The following is a 24,806-nucleotide window of genomic DNA, read 5'->3' as shown; positions in this document are numbered from 1 at the left end:
CCATCAAGCAGTGTTACCATCAGGTAGTGTTACATCAGGTAGTGTTACCATTGGGTAGTGTTTCCATCAGGTAGTGTTACCATCAGATAGTGTTACCATCAGGTAGTGTTTCCATCAGGTAGTGTTACCATCAGGCAGTGTTACCATCAGGTAGTGTTTCCATCAGGTAGTGTTACCATTGGGTAGTGTTACCTTCAGGTAGTGTTACCATCAGGTAGTGTTACCATCAGGCAGTGTTTCCATCAGGCAGTGTTACCATCAGGTAGTGTTTCCATCAGGTAGTGTTACCATCAGGCAGTGTTTGCATCAGGTAGTGTTACCATTAGGTAGTGTTACCATCGGGCAGTGTTACCATCAGGCAGTGTTACCATCAGGCAGTGTTACCTTCAGGTAGTGTTACCTTCAGGTAGTGTTTGCATCAGGTAGTGTTACCATCAGGTGGTGTTACCATTGAGTAGTGTTACCTTCAGGTAGTGTTACCATCTGGTGGTGTTACCATCAGGTAGTGTTACCATCAGGCAGTGTTACCATCAGGTAGTGTTACCATCAGGTAGTGTTACCATCAGGTAGTGTTACCATCAGGTGGTGTTACCATTGGTAGTGTTACCATCAGGTAGTGTTACCATCAGGTAGTGTTACCATCAGGCAGTGTTACCATCAGGTAGTGTTACCATCAGGTAGTGTTTGCATCAGGTAGTGTTACCATCAGGTGGTGTTACCATTGAGTAGTGTTACCTTCAGGTAGTGTTACCATCTGTTAGTGTTACCATCAGGCAGTGTTTCCATCAGGTAGTGTTACCATCAGGCAGTGTTTGCATCAGGTAGTGTTACCATCAGGTGGTGTTACCATTGAGTAGTGTTACCTTCAGGTAGTGTTACCATCTGTTGGTGTTACCATCAGGCAGTGTGTTACCATCAGGTAGTGTTACCATCAGGCAGTGTTTGCATCAGGTAGTGTTACCATCAGGTGGTGTTACTATCAGGGTAGTGTTACCATCTGGTGGTGTTACCATCAGGCAGTGTTTCCATCAGGCAGTGTTACCATCAGGCAGTGTTACCATCAGGCAATGTTTCCATCATAGAGTGTTACCATCAGGTAGTGTTACCATCAGGCAGCAAAACCATCGGGTAGTGTTGCCATCAGGTAGTGTTACCTTTGGTAGTGTTTACCTTCAGGTAGTGTTATCATCAGTAGTGTTATCATCAGGTAGTGTTACCATCAGGTAGTGTTTCCATCAGGCAGTGTTACCATCAGGCAGTGTTACCTTCAGTCAGTGTTACCATCTGGTAGTGTTACCATCAGGTAGTGTTTCCATCAGGTAGTGTTACCATCAGGCAGTGTTAACTTCAGTCAGTGTTACCATCTGGTAGTGTTACCACCAGGTAGTGTTACAATTACTGACACCCTCTATTACAAAGTGTTCTCTACAATTTCCCAAATTCTGAGACTTATCAATATGAAAAGAAATGTATAACGTATGTTGAGAATTTAAAGAATTGTTAACATGAGAAATAATATCTGACAAACAAAAGACAAAAATAACACAGACAGAATGGGTTGAACTTGTGATTCCAAGCCCATCATATTACAGTACTGAAATTTGCCAATCAGAGTTATTCCCCTTGGATTTTCAACACACACCCTCCACAAGAGGAGCTGATGTAGGGGCAGCCAAGATGGCATCTGCTAGCAGAAGGGCACTAAGCAGCTGTGCATCTTCTCATTGGAAGAAAAAAGATTAGCAAGGTATCAGGAACTTTCCAGTATACAGTTTCTATGGCTCCCACTCACAGTTAACTATAGAGACAATTGTGCTGTACTTAATCCAGCAGCACTTTTAAAATTTGAGTGTGTGTCCCAGGTGGTTTCTGGTATCTGGTCTTTGCATCGAGGGACACACAGATATTAACTTACCAACACTGGGGATATTACATGGTCCCATAGACTTGTGTACAGTTGAAATCACAAGTTTAAACTTTGAAATCTCTTGAGTAATAAGTTTGTAATGGCTCTGTACATGACCTATGTCCAGAAATCTACAAAATGGCAATCTTATATCATGAATGATAAAAAGCAGTAGCAATTTATAAAATGAGTACTTTGGCTGAACATTTCAAATGACTGTCGGCAGATTTTTAGGCTTAGGAGTTTTGTACATGTAGGAGTGTGGCTGTTATCCACACTGTCCACTCATATTCCAGACATTCCCCAGAAGTTGTCAGGTGAATTTATGGATAACAACTCTGTGAATATACTATTATTGCAAAGTCTCAGAAGGGATCCACATACCATTATGACTGACTGACTGACTGAGTTAAGTTTTATGCCGCTTTTAGCAATATTCCAGCAATATCACGGCGGGGGACACCAGAAATGGGCTTCACACATTGTGCCCATGTGGGGAATCGAACCCGGGTCTTCGGCGTGACGAGCCAACGCTTTAACCACTAGGCTACCCCACCGCCCCCATACCATTATGAAGGAAATGTTATCAGTGGTAAACATTGTTGTCAGGTGTCAAGCATGTCCATTGCTCAAGATCCTTTCTTAACTTGTTACACAGCACAGCAGTTTCATCATTCCAGGCAGAAGCTTCATTCTAATATTCTCAGAATGAGTTGAGAGATTATAAGCTGTTGAACTTACGTAATCTTTGAACTTATGAAAACCTATTTCTGCTTATGCATTGTTGCCAAGCTACCAGAAATCATTTGCTATGTTAACAAAATTCCTTGATGTGACTTTGATGACTCAGCTTCACAGGCTGTGACAGTGTGTCATCCTTTGGTGGAATTGGAAAGAAGACCTTGTGGAATGTATAGAATACTTTTTCTGAAATTACAGGCACCTTTGTTTCCCTTGCTTGTATACCACTCGAAATCACTAATGCACAGATTCATCAGCTTGAAAGATTTGTTGTGCTGCTGTATGATAAAGCAAGCATCCTCATGAAAGTGAATGAAGCAAGAAAGAATTTTGTTTGCAACGAAGGGGATAACATTGGACAATTTACCCCAAACAGAATCAACTTTGATCCAACATATAAAGAAAGCTGTATATTAGGGGAGTTATGTTCGGGGGCAATAACTCTCTGGGGGAGAGTTTGGACCTTTATGGACAACTCTCCTGAAGACATCAACATGATCAAAGAGCTGCCTGGAATTGCCGAAATGCATGTGTAACAAATGTTCAAACCGGTCCATGTGAGTAAAAGCAGCTCTTAAGTGCCCTCCACTGTGCAAATGTGTGGAGCTAGCTAGATACAATTACATTCATTATTTAATAAGAAGGGTATAAGCTACAATCATGCCAAATTTCATGCTTGTAACACAAAGTGCACAATTTGATCACTTATCCGCTGGCCTATATACCTGTATTTGAGATGCATAAATATTATCATCAAGGAACATACATATTTTCTAATCACACATATGTCCAAACAGCTCATAATTAGAGCCCTGATAATTTAAATAATTTTCAAAAATAACACCCACTGTGGATGATATAAATGATTGCAAGATCAAACATTGTGTAATAATGAATGAATTGGATCTAATAAACAGTAGTGAGGTATGACAGTAGATGATATGACTGCTAACATTCTTGAGGGCTGAAAGTGTAAGCTCTGCAAAATTGGTCAGTGGCGGATGACTCTGACAAACACCTCTCCCTATCATGTCCCAGGACTACTCAATCGGGGAAAGAACTTGGCTCATTGCCAACCACAACATTCTGTGGATGTTTTGCTACTGGTCATCAGTGATGATTGTTTTCATGGTGAACATGGGCACATTTGTCCTGAAAGACAAAATGTTGACCAACACTAGTGCTGGGATTTGATCAAAATCTCATAATTGATGATTGGTTCATTACAACCGATCAATCATCGAAAATAATTGGTAAGCATCAATTATGAAATTTTCCTGATTATTTTTGTTCATGGACAAAAAATAAAGAAAAAAACCCTGTAGTTCTTTGGTGTTTTTGGAAATTGCACAAAAGGCATTGGCAAATTTCACATCTTTAAAGAATGACTACTAGGTTAGGAACATTAATTTCTTGGAGTCTTGAAGATAAATTCAACCATGACTTGGAACGAGCTTGTAGTGGTCATGAAATGTAACAGACAAAACCAACCTTGTGAAAAATATTGTTAATGCAAACAAGTGTTCGGGAATTTCTTGTGTTCGATTATGAGAAAACATGATCGATTGCTTGGTCGCCTAGTCACTGCGACCAATCTTCGATTATTTCAATTAATCGGACCACCACTAACCAACACATCTTGCACATATAACAGCAGAGGGTGTCAGTATGTTGTTCTGATTGTAACGTCCTAGGATCTTTCCATTCCAAATATGGGGGGGTTTCCACAGTCATAATGATGCCATCCCCATTACAACAGGATCCACTACCAAATTTCTCACAAGGTTAAAGGTCAACACTGCATTGATGCTTATTTGTAAGTCACCAGACACAAGCAAACATATCAAGTTGAAAGTAAATTGGGACTAAACTTTTGCTTTTCATTGGCAATGCAGCAAAATGGGTCTGTCAAGCATGGAAATTAGCTGTAAGCACACAATTTCTAATCATCTGACTGGTTCACCTGTAGACTTGATTATCTGTATGAATTCAGTGTCATAGTCTGGTTTTGAATCAGTCGATCCTGTACTTTTATCCATGACATGGGATGCCGAGAATGGAGTTGATCACACAGACAGAAACATTCCATCTCCATCCTAATGGTGTTTTTTATACATGTAATGTATATTAATAGCAGTCAATGTATTTGATGTCAAAGATGCAAAGGTGACATCTTGTGTATCATCTAAAATATTTCTTCCAACTGTTTCATTTTCATTTCCAGGTCTGTTCTGCTCTTGATCACCATGGGAACAAGAGACTTCATAGGTAAATGAGTTAGGGTTACATACCAGCTCTAGAGTTATCTGGCAGCAGCTGTAGTGCCAGGATTCCATATCTCATCATGTTGATGAAGCCGGCCTCCGGGCTGCTGATCAGGTCTGACTTCCTCAGGTCAAGCTTCTCACTGTCATCTTCCAGGGCTTCTGGGTACTGCTCTAAGATCTAACAAATATTTTTAGTTATAAACTATATTCCTTCAGATGATGAAAGAATGCTTGTATTGATGAGGGATTTGAAAGTGACGATGTTCTGGACATACTGACCTAAAAGTGACAATACTATAGACACACTAAGCTGACCTTCGTCTGAACAGTGACCATGATCTGGACTCATTAGGCTGACAGCGACCTTGATCAGGATACACTCACCACGAGACTGACCTTGGTCTGGGCACACTGACCTAACAGTGACCTTGATCAGGATACACTCACCAGAGAGTGACCTTGGTCTGGGCACACTGACCTAACAGTGACCTTGATCAGGAAACACTCACCAGACACTGACCTTGGTCTGGGCACACTGACCTAACAGTGACCTTGATCAGGATACACTCACCAGACACTGACCTTGGTCTGGGCACACTGACCTAACAGTGACCTTGACCACTCACCAGAGAGTGACCTTGGTATTGGCACACTGACCTAACAGTGACCTTGACCAGGATACACTCACCTAACAGTGACCTTGACCAGGATACACTCACCAGAGAGTGACCTTGGTCTTGGCTCAGTGATGTAACAGTGATGTGGACACTAACCTTGTTCTGACTGATGTCCAAGGACCTATAGAAGGTCTGACACAGGGCATACTCGAAGCTGTCCAGCTCCCTCTGTACTACAGCCAGGAAGTCCTCCACATTCTTCACATTCACTCGCATGCCTTGCACCAGAGTCTGAAGGACAGATTTTCCATTTAGAAAGTCAGATGCAGATTTTTCTTCAACACATATTAAGAGAAATTTGTTTGTTTGGTTTGGTTTGATTGTTTCACGCCGCACTCAGCAATATTCCAACTATATGGTGGTGGTCTGTAAATAATCAAGTCTGGACCAGACAATCCAGTGATCAACAGCATGAGCATCGATCTACCCAATTGGGATACAATGACATGTGTCAACCAAGTCAGCGAGTCTGACCACCTGATCCCGTTAGTTGCCTTTTACAACAAGCATTGGTTGCTGAAGACCAATTCTAACCTAGAATCTTCACAGGTTAGAGAGAAATTTGTTTTACCAAAACCATGTAATACAGACACCTACCTGGTTGGTTTTAGACAATACAAGAGGAGTGTGGACCACAACAGTCACAAACAGCTCGGGTGTGAACACAATACTGCTCCCTGGAATCTGAAACTGTGCAAGCAAAAGAGGTTAGTTAAAGATCATCTAGATTCTGAACACCTCAGTAGTTAACACAATACTGCTCCCTGGAATCTGAAACTGTGCAAGCACAAGAGGTTAGTTAAAGATCATGTAGATTCTGAACACCTCAGTAGTTAACACAATACAGCTCCCTGGAATCTGAAACTGTGCAAAGCCCTAGAGGTTAGTTAAAGATCATCTAGATTCTGAACACCTCAGTAGTTAACACAACACTGCTCCCTGGAATCTGAAACTGTGCAAGCACTAGAGGTTAGTTAAAGATCATCTAGATTCTGAACACCTCAGTAGTTAACACTATACTGCTCCCTGGAATCTGAAACTGTGCAAGCACAAGAGGTTAGTTAAAGATCATCTAGATTCTGAACACCTCAGTAGTTAACACTATACTGCTCCCTGGAATCTGAAACTGTGCAAGCACTAGAGGTTAGTTAAAGATCATCTAGATTCTGAACACCTCAGTAGTTAACACTATACTGCTCCCTGGAATCTGAAACTGTGCAAGCACTAGAGGTTAGTTAAAGATCATCTAGATTCTGAACACCTCAGTAGTTAACACTATACTGCTCCCTGGAATCTGAAACTGTGCAAGCACTAGAGGTTAGTTAAAGATCATCTAGATTCTGAACACCTCAGTAGTTAACACTATACTGCTCCCTGGAATCTGAAACTGTGCAAGCATTAGAGGTTAGTTAAAGATCATCTAGATTCTGAACACCTCAGTAGTTAACACAACACTGCTCCCTGGAATCTGAAACTGTGCAAGCACTAGAGGTTAATGTAGTACTGATGCCTAGGACTCGAAACTGAGCAAAAATCATAATGTACACCAGTCAAGTTGTTTAGATCCAAATAAGACATAGAAAATTGTATACATTTTACACATCTTTACATGGATGCGACAAGGGTAAAAGATAGTGGAGCATATCCCATCATAACCCTAACTGAACTGAACAAAACTTTATACACACTCAGGCCGTTAGCGGTGGCAATAGAGGTACAACATCTACATAATATACATCAAAATACATCAACAACTTCACACAGCGTTGATAACAGATATCAACATACAATATTCAATTGCAAAATATCACAACTGTGAAATGTGCATTGGAGATCAATTTAACACACACTCACAATACATCCCATACATCTGGATGATAATACAACTCAACACAGCTTATATCATGTCAGACTGTAAGAAAGCCACAGACAGACAACCAGCGGTTGATACTGTGAGTAACATCCCACAATATTGGGTATGATGACAATTCATTCATACAGTTTCTCTCCTGTACACACAGAACCCGCTGTTGTGGTGTACAAACCCATTTAACTCCTACATATCCTTATACAAGTTTCTTCTCCATGTAACCACTTACCGGTTTGACAAGGCCATGTAGACAGTTGCTGAGGGTTAGCATCAACTCATCATTCACAACCAAGCCATCGCAGATATTCTACAAAATACACACAGTTTACATTAACTTCCATTTGATGTACATAACAGCATCCAAGGAGACACAATATGTGCCGACATCCAGTGGTTGGTTATTATCAAAATTCGAACTAACCTGTAGAGGTTTCAGATTCTTTGAATATATTCCTCCTTGGGGTACTTATAAGCATTTAAATGTCCATTTAAAATTCCCTCGACAGTTGTAACAATATTTGAATAAAAATATTTACAAAACAAAACTACGTTTTGTCTTGTGAGACCACCCTTACAGGGCCCTCCAGGCCCCTACAGCCAAGAGCAGGTAACTCTAGACCCGTAACCTTGTACCTCACTTTCCATGCTGAGCGGCGTCAGACAGAATGTGGGGAGGTGGTAGGCGATACCCCAGGAGGAATATATTCAAAGAATCTGAAACCTCTACAGGTTAGTTCGATTCTTTTTATATATTCCTTCTTGGGGTACTTATAAACATAAGACAGACTCCTAAAGAGCCAGACTAGGGGCTGCATTCTGTCTGCAAGAAAACACCCCGACAAGAAGTGGAATTTCCCAAGCTAAATATAGCAGAAAAAGCTCACTTACCGGTCCGTGTCCACCATAGCCAATCAGGCGGGGGCATGAGCCAGGGTCAGGGTCGAACATATGTAAATTGCCCAGCCGAAACCTGCGCTAATGCAAACCAACGAGACAAACCCTCCCTCCCTCCCGTAATCACTTTCGAGGCGAAGATAAGGGGTCCCTTAATAAGCCACCAGAAGCGAAAATGCCTTAATATATATATTCAGCAAAGTTTCCAAGGCCAGTTAAGTCTAGAGCAGAATGCAAAAGACATGGGAATAAAACCATCACCACATAAAACCCGTCACCAAGGGAATATGTAAACAAGATTTTAAAACCCAACACCAGTGTTAAAAATTTGGCCTAGAATGGTTCACATAATAAAATCCTCAAAAGCTCAATGCGGCTAGAGAGGTGGAACCATGCCCACTGGAGAGAACTGACTGACCGAACCGAGAGGCAGCTCACTGGAGAGTCTGTCAAGTTGGTAATGACGGATGAATGTACTCGGACTGACTCCAAATAGCCCGGAGCTGATCTCCCTCAATGGGCAGGGCTGCAGCGTAAGCTGTCGATGTAGCAACTGCCCTAACCGAATGAGCTTTCAACCCTACAGGCGGGATAAGCCCTGCTTGAATATAGCTCATATGTATGGCAGAGACAAGCCACCGAGAAATGGTTGGCTTGGTGGCGGAAGACCTGCCTGAACCCGCCATAACAACAAAACAATTGGTTACCCTTACGGGTACCCTTGTTAGTTTGATATAAGCCTTAAGTGTCTTCACGGACATCTAAGGCGTGAAGCGTCGTCGAGAGAGGTACGGACAGGGAAGGCTGAGTGAAAGCTGGGAGCTCAATAGGCGCCGTCACATGGAAGGGACTATCCTTCTTAGGGCGGTAAGTATCAGGCAGCCGTATGCTAACTCTGTCTTTGTGAAAAACAGTAAAGCGGGGATCGGCCGACATTGCGTGAATATCGCCAACCCGCCTGCCTGAAGTCACCGCCACAAAAGCGCCCGTCTTCCGCGTCAACAGCTGGAGTGAAAGAGCCGACAGATTGTGAAACAGTGGACGGACAGCCAATCAAGAGCGATTGACAAGTCCCACGGGACTAATCCGCCCGGACAACGGATGGATTCTGTCCACGCCTGCTAAAAGCGCTGCACAAGAGGTGCTGCCCCAAGAGAACACCGTCAACAGGAATATGAAGCGCCAGAAATAGCCGTAGAATATATCCTCGAACAGTTGAAGCAGCTAGACCGGCGTCCAACTGAGACTGGAGGAATTCTAAAACAGAGACTAAATCTGTAGAAAGGGATCAAGAATCCCCTGTTGACACACCAGCGAATAACAGGCCCATCTATCCTCATATTGAGCGTTTGTCCGAATCCCTCCATGAAGCCAGAATTGTGTCTGCAACTGGTGCAGGAATTCCTTCGCGCGAGGCGATCCCTGACAGCGGCCAAGCCACCCACTGAATCCTGGGATTGGTGGGTAAGCTCCGTTCTGGGATAGGAGGTCGGTCGAAAAGGTAATAGAACAGGAGGCTGAGCCAGAAACCTGAGAATTACGGAAACCAGCGTTGTGCCGACCAAAGGGGTGCCAGAAGCACAAGTAGCCGAGCTGGTTGTCGCGGTCAGCTGTGACAGGACCCTGGAAATCAGTGGTATCAGGGGAGCATACAGTACCCTGTCCGTCAATCGAGCTGAAAGGCGTCGTTGGCTAACGCTCGGATCCGAATCCGAGAGCAAAACACAGGAATCTGGTTCGTCACCCCAGGCGCAAACAGATCCACCTGGAACGACCGAACAACTGGGAGATAATCCCGAATATCTCCCGGTCGAGCATCCACTTTCGTGTGGGGCTAGTATCACGCCCGTGAGAGTGCATCTGCGCGGGCGTTGTCTACCCGGGGAGATAAACAGGCAAAACCGAATGTTGAACTGATGGCACCACAGTAGAAACTGCCATGCCTCCTGAAGGGCGGCGGAGGACACTGTGCCGCCTTGCTTGAGAATGTAAGACATGGCGTTTGATTGTCCATTTCTAGGCGAACCACGTGGCCCTGAACCAACACCGGAAGCTTTTCGAACACCCTGCGGACTGCTCTCAGTTCTAACACATTGATGTGGAGGCTGACTTCCGCTCCGACCAGAGGCGGAGGCTGAGTGCTCGACCAGGACCCCCCCCCAACCTGTGAGGGAGGCGTCCGTCTGAACTGAGAGGGAAGGTGTCGAGGTGTCTAGGGGATCCCCTGGACAAATTCCCGTCCGTCCGTCCACCATGAGAATTAACCACTTTCGGGCGTCGTGAGAATAATCTCGTAGCTCTGCGAGTGGGACCACAGCTGAGCTAGCGCTTGCTGAACTGGTCGCATCCTCAGGCAGCGCCGCCAAACCACGTCCACTGTCGCCGCCATGTTGCCTAGCAACCAGAAGCCATGTTCAGGCCGACGCATTGGGCGACTGGAGGAACTGTAACACAGTCCTCTGGACTTTGACGATGCGGTCCGGAGCAAGGGAAACAATCCCTAGCTCCGTGTTGAATCTGGCCCCCAAGAAAATCAGATCCTGCGTCGGAACGAGGTCTGATTTCTTGAGGTTGATAATCCAGCCCAGTGACACCAGAGTATCCATCACGCACAGTGTGGAGGCTCTGCTTAACTGAGGACCTAAGGCCCTGAGAAGCCAATCGTCCAGGTGCGGGTGACAACACCTGCCCTGAGACCTGGCTAACTGAGCTGGGATTAGCATAAGTTTGGTGAACACCCTTGGCGCCGTGGAGATGCCGAAGGGGAGCACGCGAAACTGGTAGCACGTCCCGTCGAAGGAGAACCGGAGGTACTTCTTGAACTCGGGGTGCATTGGAACATGGAGGTATGCGTCTTTGAGATCGATTGACGTAAGCCAATCCCCTGTCTCGACGGAGGAGATCACTGACCTGAGTGTCTCCATCCTGAAAGACGGCACCTCCAGTAACTGGTTCAACCCTCTGAGATTCAGAATGGGTCTGAACCCTCCGTCCTTTTTGGTCACTAGGAAGTAGGTGGAATAAAACCCCTCTCCTTGCTGACCCACAGGAACCACCTCGATGGCTGCCTTGTTCAGTAAGGACTGAACTTCGGCACGGAGCGCGTCCGCCTTGTCGCGGGAGGTCGGCACAGGCGTGTGCCGAACCCCGGAGAAGGACAGAGGATCTCGCCTCCACTGTGGCAAATGGCCATCCCTGAGCGTGGACAGGACCCAGGGATTTGAGGTGGCTGCCTCCCACTCCCGGAGGAATAGAGGGACAACCGGACGCCCGACAGGGGCGTGTGGCATGAGGCAGTGCACCCCACAGTCGGCAAGTCTCTGCTTGCGTGAGTGGGGACAATAAGGAGCTCTGGAGAAGGAATCAGCGGGAAGCCGGGGATGGCTTCCCCTGCCGAAAAGGCTGCTGCGGCAGGCAGGCTTGCCCTTGCCTTTTCTTGGCGCCTGCTCGCTTGACTGCAAAGGGGCAGTCCACTTTGCAGCTTCGCCGCAGAAGGCAGAAGGGAAGCGAGCCGGCGGGGAAGGCGGTGGCGAGGCGGAGGGCTGCTCCAACAAAGGCTTAGAGTCTTTGAAGGTAGAAACAGCCTCCAGCGGCCTCCATTACAACCTGCAATGTCCCAGGGAACAGGGAGGACCCCATGGTATAAGGCAATGACAGGAGCGCCTGTTGCGTGGCGGTGAATACAGCGCCACGGACAACCACAGGCGGCGCAAAGCCCATCCACGGCACCCATCATCTGGCTGGCACAGCACGAATGCTATCCCGAGCCAGATGAGAGTGTACACCCGTGAGCTGTCACGCTGCAGCTGAGCACGGCGCCGACAGCCACCAGCTGTCCCTGCAGAGCAGACAGGTAGGCCGAGTGGACTGCCACTTTTAATTGCTGGGCTGCGCACGGTAGCACTCCTCGAAGGACGATGCGCAGACTTCAGCGTAAGTGAATTAGTAGGAAAAGGGGGCGCCTGCCCTGCCTGGCGAGGCCATGGAAGATGAGGACGAGCCCCTAGGTGACGGGACGCAAAGGCGCTCATCCACCACTGGCGGCTCGAACAGCGCCTCCTCTCCCAACTGGTACCGCTTGCCGACGTCGGGCAAATCAAAACGCGTGCGGGCACCAGTCAAGAGAGGATTGACCACCTCACTCACCAGTGATGGCAGAATGCAGAGGCGTGCCTCGGCGACCCGGCTAAGCGAAAGCCTCCCGGGGCGAAACTCCAGCGGGGGTCGGGCGCTGTGCGGTAGCGGCCACCTGAGGCAGGGCCCGGCGATCTTATCCCGAACCTGCCGCGAGAGATGAGCAAAGTGTGCGGAACTCCGCCTCCGACTCCTCCCTCCCTTCACCATCCTCCACATCCACCTCGGCACAATCCTCGGCCGCCCGTGCTCTCATACTCCTGAGAGAGCCGCCCGAGGATCGCCAGAGCTGAACCAGAAAGACTATAAAGGTCAAGAGGCCAGAGGAAGCGAGTAAGCCCTGCCGGGTGGAATCCACGCCAGGTCACCGAGGCACCTAAGAGGAACCTGCGCAACAGGTTTCCGGGCAACCCAGACTGGCTGCCAGGCGCCGGGTATCCCGAGCATCGCCCGGCGCCAGCCACCTGTAGACGGACCTGGCGTGAAGCTAGGCCACCACCAGGTGCCGGTGGCGCTATCCCCACAGCGAAGCCGGATCAAGCTGCCTGGGGGCCCGCGTTCTCGAGCCGAGCTTCGGGCGCAATAACTCCCCAGATGTGTCAGATCCATCCCCGGCGACCCGGCGGCTGAGCTCCTTCACGGAACCCAGCCAGCGCCCGTGTCGATCAGAGATTTCACTGGCGACATCTGTTCCTGAAACAAAGCAGTTAAAGAGTCAACAGGTACAGCGGGTGCCGACACAACAGGGGTGTGGCAGAGACAGGAGCAGGTTGAGATATAGATGTATTAGTTTTCTCCAAAGAAGCCTCCTTGGAAACCTTAGCTCTTTTGGGAGCCGGCTCTGTCATGGAAGCGGCTCCGTAGACCCCTTTTTTGTGTGTGAGCGGCAGGGCCGGGGATCCTGAGTCCAGAAATCACCCCCGCCGAAGCAGGTTGCTGTAAAACAGCCGGTCCACCCGTCGTGCCTTAATGGTTTGAGTCATGAAAATCGCACCGCGCCCGGACACCCCTCTTCCTCATGATCAGTTTGTATAAGGCAACGTAAACACACCTTGTGCGCGTGTCCCTGATGGGAATGGCAGCGAGGCCGCAGTACAGGACTTAAACTGCAACAAGTAAAAACCTGTGCAGCAATCAACCCCATACACACATACATATATGAAAAACACGCATGGGCTTACACAACTAATGCGACAGCGTAGCATACAGTTGACAATAACCATAATCGCAGCGCAACATAACTAACAATTCGACTTTTAGCGTAAGATAGAAAATGCTAGCAGCGGAAACGCCCTACATGTAACAACATATAAATAAAATTACTATAACCACCTGTAACATTGAAAACCACACAGGAAACCAATGAACAGGGAGGCTAGCGAAGGGACCTGTCCGCCATCTTGACCGCACACCGGAGAGCCGACGCGACAGGTACCAAGTTACAACTAGAAATTATGAATGAAAAGTTCAGAACAAGCCTCCAAATCGCCCATGCAGGGAAAAAGAGAACCATACATACAGTTGCTGTTTCTGAAACACTCATAATTTTGCGCGGGGAAAAGAAACCTTCTTGAAATGGACCCGCGTCGTTATACGGTAAAAGCGACAGGATGGAAAGTGAGGTCACGAGGTTATGGTCTAGAGTTACCTGCTCTTGGCTGTAGGGGGCGGAGGGCCCTGTAAGGGTGGTCTCACAAGACAAAGCGTAGTTTTGTTTTGTAAATATTTTTATTCAAATATTGTTACAACTGTCGTAGGGAATTTAAATGGACATTTAAATGCTTATAAGTACCCCAAGGACAATCTCTCTGAAAAAGAATCAATATACTGAGGTAGGTGCTGAGGTTGTTGTTGGAGGCAGAACATTGTTATGGTCACTGATTCAAGAGATCTCCTCGCAATGAAAGGATGCACCCAACAACCATATTTGTTGACAACACATATTTGTCATGTCATCTCCAGCTAACATATGTTTGTGTGTAATTACTTTTTCAGTATTTAATGGAATAAAATATTGTTTTAAATAATCACAAGCCTTCAACAGATTATCCAATTGTTGGTCTCTAACTGGACAAAACTGAAGGAGCTAAATTACAATAGAAAAACAGACTACCACAGATACAGAAACTCACGTTTGTTCAGAGATAGAACAAACAAGGGGTGCTATACAGTTATTTTGACCAAAAAAATTACTGGTAGATGTTAAATGTTTTAATTTTTCCTTACTTAAATAATAACAAATGCAAATAGGACAACAAAACAGAGGAACAGAATTAGAGTCAGACATTCACAGCTTACCACAGACATGATTGAAGGGCTAAGGTCAAGGGTGAAGGCCAGGCGATATCGAGAGAGCCAGGAAGGTCACAATGGTCTGTGGGGTGATACACACACTGTAGGTTTGGCCTGGCGAGAGTGGTGGTTGGCCATCTGGTGGCACCACTGACAAGATAGATAACTCTTCTTCTGACTCCCCTGAATCAACAAAATAAAGGATTTAATTTAATTTTCATCACAAAAATATTTTCAATGATCATAATTATGACTTTCTAGGAGGAGAGAGTTGAGATTTTGAACATTCTAAACTCACCACATGTTCCTGGGGCGTGAACGGGATGACAGAGTTGAGATGCTGAAAGTACCATGATGCTCGGATATTTCTGGAGATCCGGCATCCACGCCTCATTAACACATACACATCACGAGCATCTAAAACCTGGAATTGATAAGAAGATGACAATGGATTCGAATGTAAATGCTGTAATTATCAATATTAACTTCCAGCAAATTGAAGGTTTGATATTCAACCCATTTTCAATATGATAATGCCATTTTTTCAATTGATGTGTATTAAAATGGACGCAAAGTTATTGAGTTGTTAAGCTCATTTTCATGTAATTTCAACTTCAGTCTGATATTCATAGCAAAGTTGGCTCAGAACAGAATATTATGGTTATTATCACACAGCATATAATGTTGTTTTCAATGTTTAAAATGCCTTGTCTGGGCACAAATGCAACAATAAAGTATCATCTGTATTAAAAATCAAATACAGAAAACAATAATTCTATATAAATAATTGAACCTTCTAAAGTGTAAGGTTACTGAAACTTGAATTTATCAAAAACAACTTTACAACATATTAGCGGCAGGTCAGCACTGTAAGACTTCTGCCCGTATCCCCTTAATTCTAGCGATGAGAAACAAGAGTCATCAGAAGATGACATATCCCCGGCCCCCACATCTTTGAAAGATCAAATCATCTGACAGTTACTTAAAGTCGTTTCCATGGAAATGATGAAAAAAATAAGATCTGCTTACATATCTGCCAAATTTTACTGAAAGATATTAAGAAGTTTTAGAGTTGTGCTCAGAAGCGAAACCTACCCCGCCCTTTTGGAGACTAAGTCTGAATCGTTTCCATGGAAACCGAGAAAAATAAAATGACAAAACTGCAAATAGCAAAAGCCACCACTTTGGGATCTGCCTCACATATCTGCCAAGTTTTGCTGAAAGATATTGAGAAGTTTTCGAAGTTTTGCTCGATGTCTAAACCTACCCCGCCCTTTTGCGACTAAGTTCGAATCGTTTCCATGGAAATCGGAAAAATAAAATGCCCAAAATCTGCAAATAGCAAAAGACACCACTTAAGGTTCTGTTTGATATATGTACCAAGTTTTGTTGAAAAATATTGAACAGTTCTTAAGTTATGCTCGAGAAAGCGAAGCCCACCTTTAAGACTAAGTCCAAAATGTTTCCATGGAATCCGTGAAAAATAAAAAATGCCCCAAAATCTGCAAATAGCAAAAGGCACCACTTAAAGGTTCTGTTTGATATATACATGCGGGGGATAAAAGGTAAAGAGTTCCTTATGTACCCCGCCTATTTTATAAGGTACATTTCATTACTTGTATATCTTTGTATAGATATGTATTCAGGTAATATGATTTGATTTAAGGGTTATACTGACAGTAATCTTTCTACTGTCTGAATTGTTACCCTTACCCCTAAATCACTGACTTGCTTCCCCTGAGTCACTTCTCACGAGACTGTTTGTGCAGTTTTCAAGAGAGTAAACATGTTTCAACACAATAACAAACGGGTGTGCGTTGGTGTGCCTCGAAAGCTGCATATATATTTTGAATCTGCGATGAAATAGCTTTCAGAAAATACTCAATGTCAGTTTCTGAAAAATATGCACATAGGTGAAATTTGCTGTTCAATATCGTCAAATTGTTGCTTAAATTTTGCACATTTTGTCAAAATTTGACTATCTAATGTTTTTTTATACGTTTTCATTCATGTCAATCAATAACTTTAACACCTATCAATGTCTGTAGCAAATTTTGTTTCATTATTTTCATAAATAACACTTTTAGACAGGTTTTGTGTGACATGCAGAATTTCCCTGTCTGTGATCAGGCAGTCATAGCGAATGAGTGACCCCCCTCTCAGGTAGTCACTTGTGCAGCGTAAGGGGGAACCGCCTCTGCATTATTACCGTTACATACTCTACTGGTTACGTTTCTATGTTCACCCTTTTTCCAAATCTATAACCTATTGGATGGTTGGTAAGACTTCCGCCCGTATCACCCCTAAATTTCAATGACGAGGAACAAATTCTTTCAGTGTCACTCTTAGAAGTTGGATATGTCTTTCAGTATGTTCAGATACAATTAAAGAAACATGTTACAACCCATTCTTATCAGATGAGGAATATTTATGTCAGGTGATATGATTTGACCAGAATGAAATATAAGGGGGATACTGGCGGAAGTCTTACTGGATTGTGTTCACATTATGAACTCTAGACCTTGCAAGAGACAAAACTTGAACATACTTTCAGTAGGCTGAGTAGCTACTGACTGTTCATCGATATTATATCACGTCAGTGAAATGAACTGCACATATACAGTCACGAGTACAAAAACATTACTGAACAGTAAATGACATGCACTTAAAACAGTTATATCAAACCACATTTGCGACAACAAATTGCAACGGTTAACAAAACAATGTGATCGAATACTGGACAACTCTCGCTAGTAATAGGACTTGACAGTCAAAGGCACTAAATGATAACTTTCTTACAGTATTTCCATCTCCTTCACTTTGATGGTCCATTATATATGTATCACCAAGATGTCATTATGATTAACCAGCAAAACAATGGTAGATGTAGTGTTACTGTTAGGCCAAACATCACCGTATATACATTTCACCTACGGCCTTGACCTTCTTTGAGATCACGCAGGGTCTCGTGTACTCCTGATAGGGAATTCCCCATCTGTAGTTTCCCAGTCTTTCCATTCACTATCGGCAGACAGGTAAGACGTTATGTTGTATTTTGGCCAAATGCACGTCGATATGATATATTTGGTTATTTTTATGTTTATCCTTACATTGTATCACATGCGACAGGTTACTGGAATTATATCAAACAAGAATGATTAAGAAAACGGAATCTTTCAAACATATATAGTTGTTTGAGCAAGGAACATGATTATACATGTATCACTTTCACTTTGTAAATTAAAGTTTTGTCTTTACTTTAGAAATAACACATAACAATCAATTTTGGATAACAAAAAATAGTTTAGATTGCATGTATATACAGTGTACAAATTCATTTGTTTCTAATGTAGGGTTATATATAGGCCTTAAAGTTCTTTCAGAAGTGTTTGTGACATCTAACATAGCATACTTTTCAAAAGTATGGCATTTTTAAATGATCTATAAATCTTACCACTTCTGATGAAGCATGCACCATTGTTTCATATTTGTTGTAAGATGTAATTACTGGAAGATATACATACCCTTGTGATATAACATCTAAAATAGTTGTGAGTAATGATGGGGGCTCCATGGTCTTTGTGCTACCTCATTCTTTTATTTGTACAGGGTTAATATGTGCACTTGTACTGCAAAGGATAATCTTTGAGAACTTCCTCAGAAGAGCTTAAAGTTCACTAGGACGTCAGTGTAGGATTTATAATCACACAATTAAACGAGACTTACCTGTAAGGTGAAGTTTGATAGTAATTCCATGAACCATCTTCCTGACTTAGGGGTTACGTGAGAGGCGCGCATGCATACTAGTCAGTAGCGAATATGTTCTTAGTTATTCTCTTGACGTTTTTTTCATTTTCTTGTGATTCTTACTTGCTTTGGATTCTTCATACGGAAGTGCTTGGATGAGGGAGTAATAGTGTGTTTTACTTCAAGATTCCAAGTTTGGATTAACCATTCCTTTTAAGTGATCCTGCCACGAATAGCCATTGTTTTTATCAGAAGTCTCACTCGACCGGAACTGTCTCCGAGCCACAGGCCAAGATGGCGTCAGAAGGGGACACTGTGGAACATGAGGTAGGCGAGGAGATTCAGGGCACAAGTGCCGCTCCTGGCGCTAATACCATTCTTGCCAAAGTCCTAGCTGTGCAGCAGCAACAGGCACAAACACTTACATCCTTGGCAGAAAAACTTACTAAAATGGAGAGAACAGGGGCGAAGTGCCTATACTCCAAGCCAAGTACTGCCAGGCGAGCAGGAGGCAGGATCCTGTAAAGTGACCATGCAGAGGAGCAGCTCACTCAAAGCGGAAAGCTAAGCGATATCAGTGATTTTGGTAAACGGCGAGTCGAGAGGGAAAACAGGGTAAAATCAGACAGCAAGCCAGATGACTGTGCAAGCAAGCGAGATCCTTACCTCGACATAATGGGGGAAATTGGCACAAGTGACGAGGACAAAGAGAGTGATGGTGCCGTTGCAAATGTTATTGCAGAACTGGGTGATATTTTCAAATCAGATGACAAGTTGGGACCCAAAGTGAATGGGGTCCTGGCTACAGCAGTTAATGAAGGGCTTAGAAGCGGAACCAAATCAAGACACCCTGAAAGCCACGGCCAGGACCAGCGACACAAGTATCGGAAACCGAAAACTGCCCTAGTCTGACAGTTCCCAAAGTGAATACGCCAATGTGTCATGAAGTCAAACCACAAACACGGTCCAATGATGTCAAACTACAAAAACTTCAAGGGCTTCTGTCAAAGGAAATTTGTCCGTTGTTAGAACTGACAAATGAAGTTATGGCAGCTTCGAAAGACAAGACCAACAATGTCAGTCTGAAAAGTTTGGCCCAAAAGGCATCAGATTCATAAAAGCTTATGACTGGTGCCTTTGTACGGCTGACAAACCATAGAAAGGACAAATTTTGCCAGGACTTAAGTGTGACTTACAGACATTTGGTGTGACCACGCAAACCCAGTCACAGATTTGTTGTTTGGGGAGGACCTGGGAAACAGATAAAAGAACTGTCGGAAGCAAAAACTCTGGCTGGGAAACTCACGGACTCTGGCAGAGTACGAAGTTCGTTGTCATGGAAACCACAACGGGGTGGGAAACAACCTCACTACAAGGATCTGGCAGAATACGAAGTTCGTCGTCATGGAAACCACAACGGAGTGGGATACAACCTCACTACAAGGATCGGTGACACCAGCGATACTGTGAACTAGATTGTTTTTTACCCCAAAGCGAGCGACCTCCATTCAAGAAAAAGAGAGGTTATCAACATCATCAGAGCAAGTTTCAGACTGCTCTGAGGACAAGGATGACGAGGTGAGAAACGACAATTTCAATTTTATTCACACTGTTGATAAGTGCATGACGGGTGGCACAAGCTTGAGTTTAACCGAATGGAAAGCAATTACTTCTGACCAGTACATATTAGACACTGTCAGTGAAGGTTATAAACTTGAATTTGAACACAAACCTTGCCAATCCCGACCACCGAAAGGGCTGAATTTTACCAAAAGGGACAATTGGATATCAGTAATAAAATCACTGACATGCTCAGAAGAGGTATCATCGAAACGACTGAGTTCTGTGTTGATCAGTTTGTGTCAAACTTTTTTTGTAGGGACAAAAGACATGGCAGTATCCGGATTATATTAGATCTCACTGTGCTGAACAAACAGGTGGACAAGATCAAATTTAAAATGGATACCATTAAGTCAGCCATTAACTTTATGAAACCAAATTGTTTTTTTGCTAGTGTCGATTTAAAGGAAGCTTATTTAATATATAATATACAATATTTCTATAGCGCACACATATCCAGGCAACTAGTGCTTGCTCAAGGCGCTGGTACTTTTCCCCTCGATCATTGGATGTCAATCTCTACAGCACAACGTGTTATCAATATCAACTCCCTGGGGAGTATACAACTCTTGCAGCCACTAGGTGCACCGAGTTATATATCCTAACGAGGTACCCATTCACACCTGGGTGGACTGGGACACATAGTCACAGTACTATGTCCAAGTTCACTGCACGTTGCTGTACCCGCAACTAGGTGTTTGTACATATTCATGTGGCCACCATCTGGTCATATACCAACGGATTCGTGGGTTCTTTTAAGTGCACAGGGTTGTGTACTGTACACTAGGGGTTGTGACAACACTAAAAGAGTCTGCACACAAAGTTGACTCCAAGGTTTTTACACCCGGTCACAGGTTGGCTCGATCCCGACATCTCAACCTCGCTGGATCACTAGCCTGGCGCCTTAGCCAGCTCGCCCACCACGCCCCATATTATTATATTATTTCACCATACTGTTACATGAAAGTTCCAGGAAATTCATGAAATTCTTTTGGGATGGCGTCCTTTATCAGTTCACGTGCCTGCCAAATGGACTTAGTTCCGCTCCTCATATATTTACGAAGATAGTTAAAGTGGTCTTGTCAGAACTTCATAAAGAAGGGCACACAATATCAGGATGTTTAGATGACAGTATACTCAAAGGAGACTCGAAATCACAGTGTCAAGCTAATGTCAAAGCTACCACAAAACTGCTTGATTCCCTTGGCTTTACCATCCACCCAGAGAAATCAAAATTAGTCCCAAAACAAGTGATTACATATTTGGGATATGTTCTGGATTCTAGGTCAATGACTGTCAGTCTCACGGAGGAGAAGACGTGTAAAATCAGGACACTATGTAGAGAAATGCTCACAAAGAAAACTGTGACCATTCGTCAGCTAGCATCACTAATTGGCAAGTTGGAGGCCTCAGAACCCAGAAAGGCGTTTGCTAGGTTACACTATAAACGCATGGACATTGAGAAGAATCGACTTTTAGGCATATATCCGCCGTAGCAAGACCAGTCCGTAGACGTTTCAGGTTGTCTACTACTATGTTGTTGTAGTAGGTGTTGGTTGTTGTGTGTTGGTGGATATACCTCAAAGTGAAAACACAAGTCCGTCTGCGGGTGCACAACGTTTTATTGTGAGCTGTGTTTAACTAGGAGCTTAGTGCTCAGCTCCCAGTTCCAAACTAACTAACCAACGCTCATTAGTTTGACTATATCTCAGGTCTGATAATCTGTCTTCCTGAAATGGTATTATGGCAAGAAGTAGTAGTACAGGGGGGGGGTACTGCCGCAGATGCGGCTTAGAGGCTTATTTGTGGGAATAAAGCCTCCCAGCCCCCTTAAAAATATAGCGAGAGGCATCCTTCGATGTGCCTCTTCAAATAAAAAAAATAGCAAAAGCCCTCTGTGGCCGTAACCCACGGAGGGAGAAATTGGTGTTTTGACCAGAGACCCGCCTGGTCCCTGGTCTGATGATGTTTGTGGTGCGCTGATATTTCTCCTGTGGGGTTGTGGTCCACTGCGCTCTCCTTGAGAGCTCCGTGTTTTTTTTTTCGAACGACAGGCTTCGAACCTCGGTAACAGAGATGCGCAACTCTGTACCTTGATCGTACCCCAGCAGTCGTTCGACTGAGCCACAGAGGACCTGATAGCCGAGGAGTGCTCGGTTTAACGGGTCTATCCTGAGACTGCATCATCCTCTTAAACCGGGCTCCGTCTATAGTAGCGCAAAGGATTCTGAAACCCGTCATTCCACCTCGAATCCATGTCTCATAAAATACAAACACGATGCCCGTAAGTAGTTTGAAGAACGCTGAATATGATACATTAGTCGATGAACGCTGAAAAAAATTGCAGAGGCCACAATCCATTATTTATCTTGAGCTTGGCTCTGTCTATATTAGCTACAGTAGCGCAGAACCAGTCTCGCTCACCTCGTGCACATTTGGTGGCTTTCCACCTTGAATCAAGGTGTGATAAAATACAATCATGATGCTCTTAGGTAGTCTAGATCACGCTGATCACGATGCATGCGTCTATGGATGCTGAAAACAAGTTTAGAAGCCACATTTGGCTAATTTAGAATCGGGTTACATAAGCTCGCAAAGCGTATGAGCTATATATAGCTTGAATGCACCATCCGTGACAGAGTGAAACTGCCGGTCTGAAAGGAACGCGCCGGATTTCGGACCAAGAGTTTTAGCGTTCGCATCCCAGACAGAACATTTTTGTTTTTATTTTTGTACTCTGAAGGGAACGTGCTGGACTTCGGACCTAGAGTTTTAGCGTTCGAATCCCAGACAGAACATTTTTTATTTATAAGGGGGTAATACCGTGTCGTGAGGGACGATCATCAATTCCTCTCGGACGAATCCCCTACCCGGTCCGTCTTGCAAGTAATACAGATTCGGTTCATCATCTTTGATATCCACTCCGTCGACACGGTACATTTTCATGGACCATACGGGGTCTGTGGCACGACGTTTGTCCCCCCCTTCGAGTTCACCGGGCTGGTACAGATACCTCACGACGACCCGGTTCGGGAGTTTTTTCTCCTGACCGTGACGTGATGGTGCAGCCGATTTGGTCGTCACGGATTTCATTCGAATGGCTTCGGCGAGTCTTTTATCGAGGAGTCGAGTGACTTCGTTGTTGATCGCCAACACCACTCGCGGTAAGCGTACCACCCATTCCGTCGATCGTTTTTCTGGGTTGACCATCTCTTGGGCATACTGTCTCACCTGGACTTTGTGCTTCGATAACAGTTGCGACACGGCTCCCATGAACTCGGTCGGCCAGGTCAAGTGACTGCGTTTGTAGATACGTTCTAAGGCCTTAGCGACTTGACTCGAATCTTTAGTCATTAACGGCTCCGCTACCTTGTAGCGACTGGCAACATACACGACGGTCAGGGTGTACTTGTACGTTTTGTTTCTCACCCTGTCGTGTGGGAGAAACAGGAGGTCGGCTTGATGGGTACGATTGGGTATGGAAATGTCAAACTTTCTTCTCGGGATGTATGGGGGAGCTGGCAGGTACACTTGCCAGATGGCTTGTTTTTTAAGCCAAGCTTTGGCGGTATCTTCTGAGACGCGAGCGGCTTTGGCTAGCTTCGGGATGGCGCTCAAGCCTTGCCAGTAACCCCGAGGACTATAGTAAACCTTCTCCATGATGTATACACGCTATCGTTCATTCAATTGTCTTGACGCATCGAGTGGAGTTTCCTTTATGGGGGTCTCGGGAAACTCCCAACGCGTCGAGGTCTACTGTTGGTATCCATAGCTATAAGTGTGGATGCCACCATTCGCAATCCATCATTTGGTATCCATGGGCGACAGCGACGTTTTGTTGAGAGTGATGCTGTAGATGTTGTGTTGGTCGCTTCTCAACGCGTTCATGGGGTGTTTCAATGTGCGTTTATCGAAGAGAGCCTGTTTGAAGAGGGTTTGTTTGATGTGGTGTTTCACCACGGTTTTCTTGACCCCTTTCGCCTTTCGGATTTCGTCGTGATTGGCTTTCAGGATGGAATACATCTTGGGTCTCAATCTGATGTATTCAGCGATGGGTGTGCCCTCGCATTGGTCCTTCATCTAGCCGAGGACATTTTTATTGGTCGTGCTGTGTAGGGCGTGGTCTGGGGGGTAATCGCTGGTGTCGTACAGGTGGCTGTGTTTCGCCATGTCCTCGTACACGTCCTCGGTATAAATTTCCATGAGCAGTGAATCACTTCACATTGATCGCCATACTGTTGTTTGAGTCGGTTGTAATAAAAGTCGTACATGAGATGTTTGGAGAGGTCGAGAATGCTCATCCCCACGTAGACGGGCCGGTTGAGTTTGATGTGGCTTTTGTTCATGTGCAGCTCACGCCTTGCCAGTAACCCCCGAGGGCTATAGTAAACCTTCTCCACGTATTTGTTGTTGGCTTTTGCGTACCGTTTGGAGACCATGGAAATCCCACCACGCATGCCTTTCTCGACGAACAGGTGCATGTCGTAATCCGTGAGCAATTCCAGTTTAACTCTGGTTTGCTTCAAGAGCGCATCCCACGCGAGACTGGGGCTGGTGTAGTACCAGGCAGGGTCGAGTTGATACTGTTTCAAACACGTTCTGAATGTCTCGAACACGTCAGCCAGCAGCAGGACGTCCGCTTTCAAGTAGAGGTCGTG

The 24,806-nt window shown here is 44.8% G+C and overlaps 1 protein-coding gene across 1 annotated transcript in view; it reads right to left on the bottom strand.

Moving 5' to 3' along the window:
* Positions 1-17,718, bottom strand: part of LOC124259785 (KICSTOR complex protein SZT2-like) — a 140,359-nt gene extending 122,641 nt beyond the window's left edge. The window contains 8 exon segments of the mRNA XM_046693992.1: positions 4,939-5,092; positions 5,688-5,822; positions 6,189-6,281; positions 7,691-7,768; positions 14,788-14,841; positions 14,843-14,964; positions 15,067-15,205; positions 17,581-17,718. Coding sequence (XP_046549948.1) covers positions 4,939-5,092; positions 5,688-5,822; positions 6,189-6,281; positions 7,691-7,768; positions 14,788-14,841; positions 14,843-14,964; positions 15,067-15,205; positions 17,581-17,613 — 808 coding nt within the window. The 5' untranslated portion in view covers positions 17,614-17,718.
* Between the last annotated feature and the right edge of the window lie 7,088 nt (positions 17,719-24,806).

The sequence above is a fragment of the Haliotis rubra genome, unplaced genomic scaffold, assembly GCF_003918875.1.
Source record: "Haliotis rubra isolate DU_JTF1 unplaced genomic scaffold, ASM391887v1 Scf737, whole genome shotgun sequence".
In the NCBI taxonomy this organism is placed as follows: Eukaryota; Metazoa; Mollusca; class Gastropoda; order Lepetellida; family Haliotidae; genus Haliotis; species Haliotis rubra.
The sequence above is the reverse complement of the archived record's forward strand: the minus strand, read 5'-3'. Positions and strand labels throughout refer to the sequence as shown.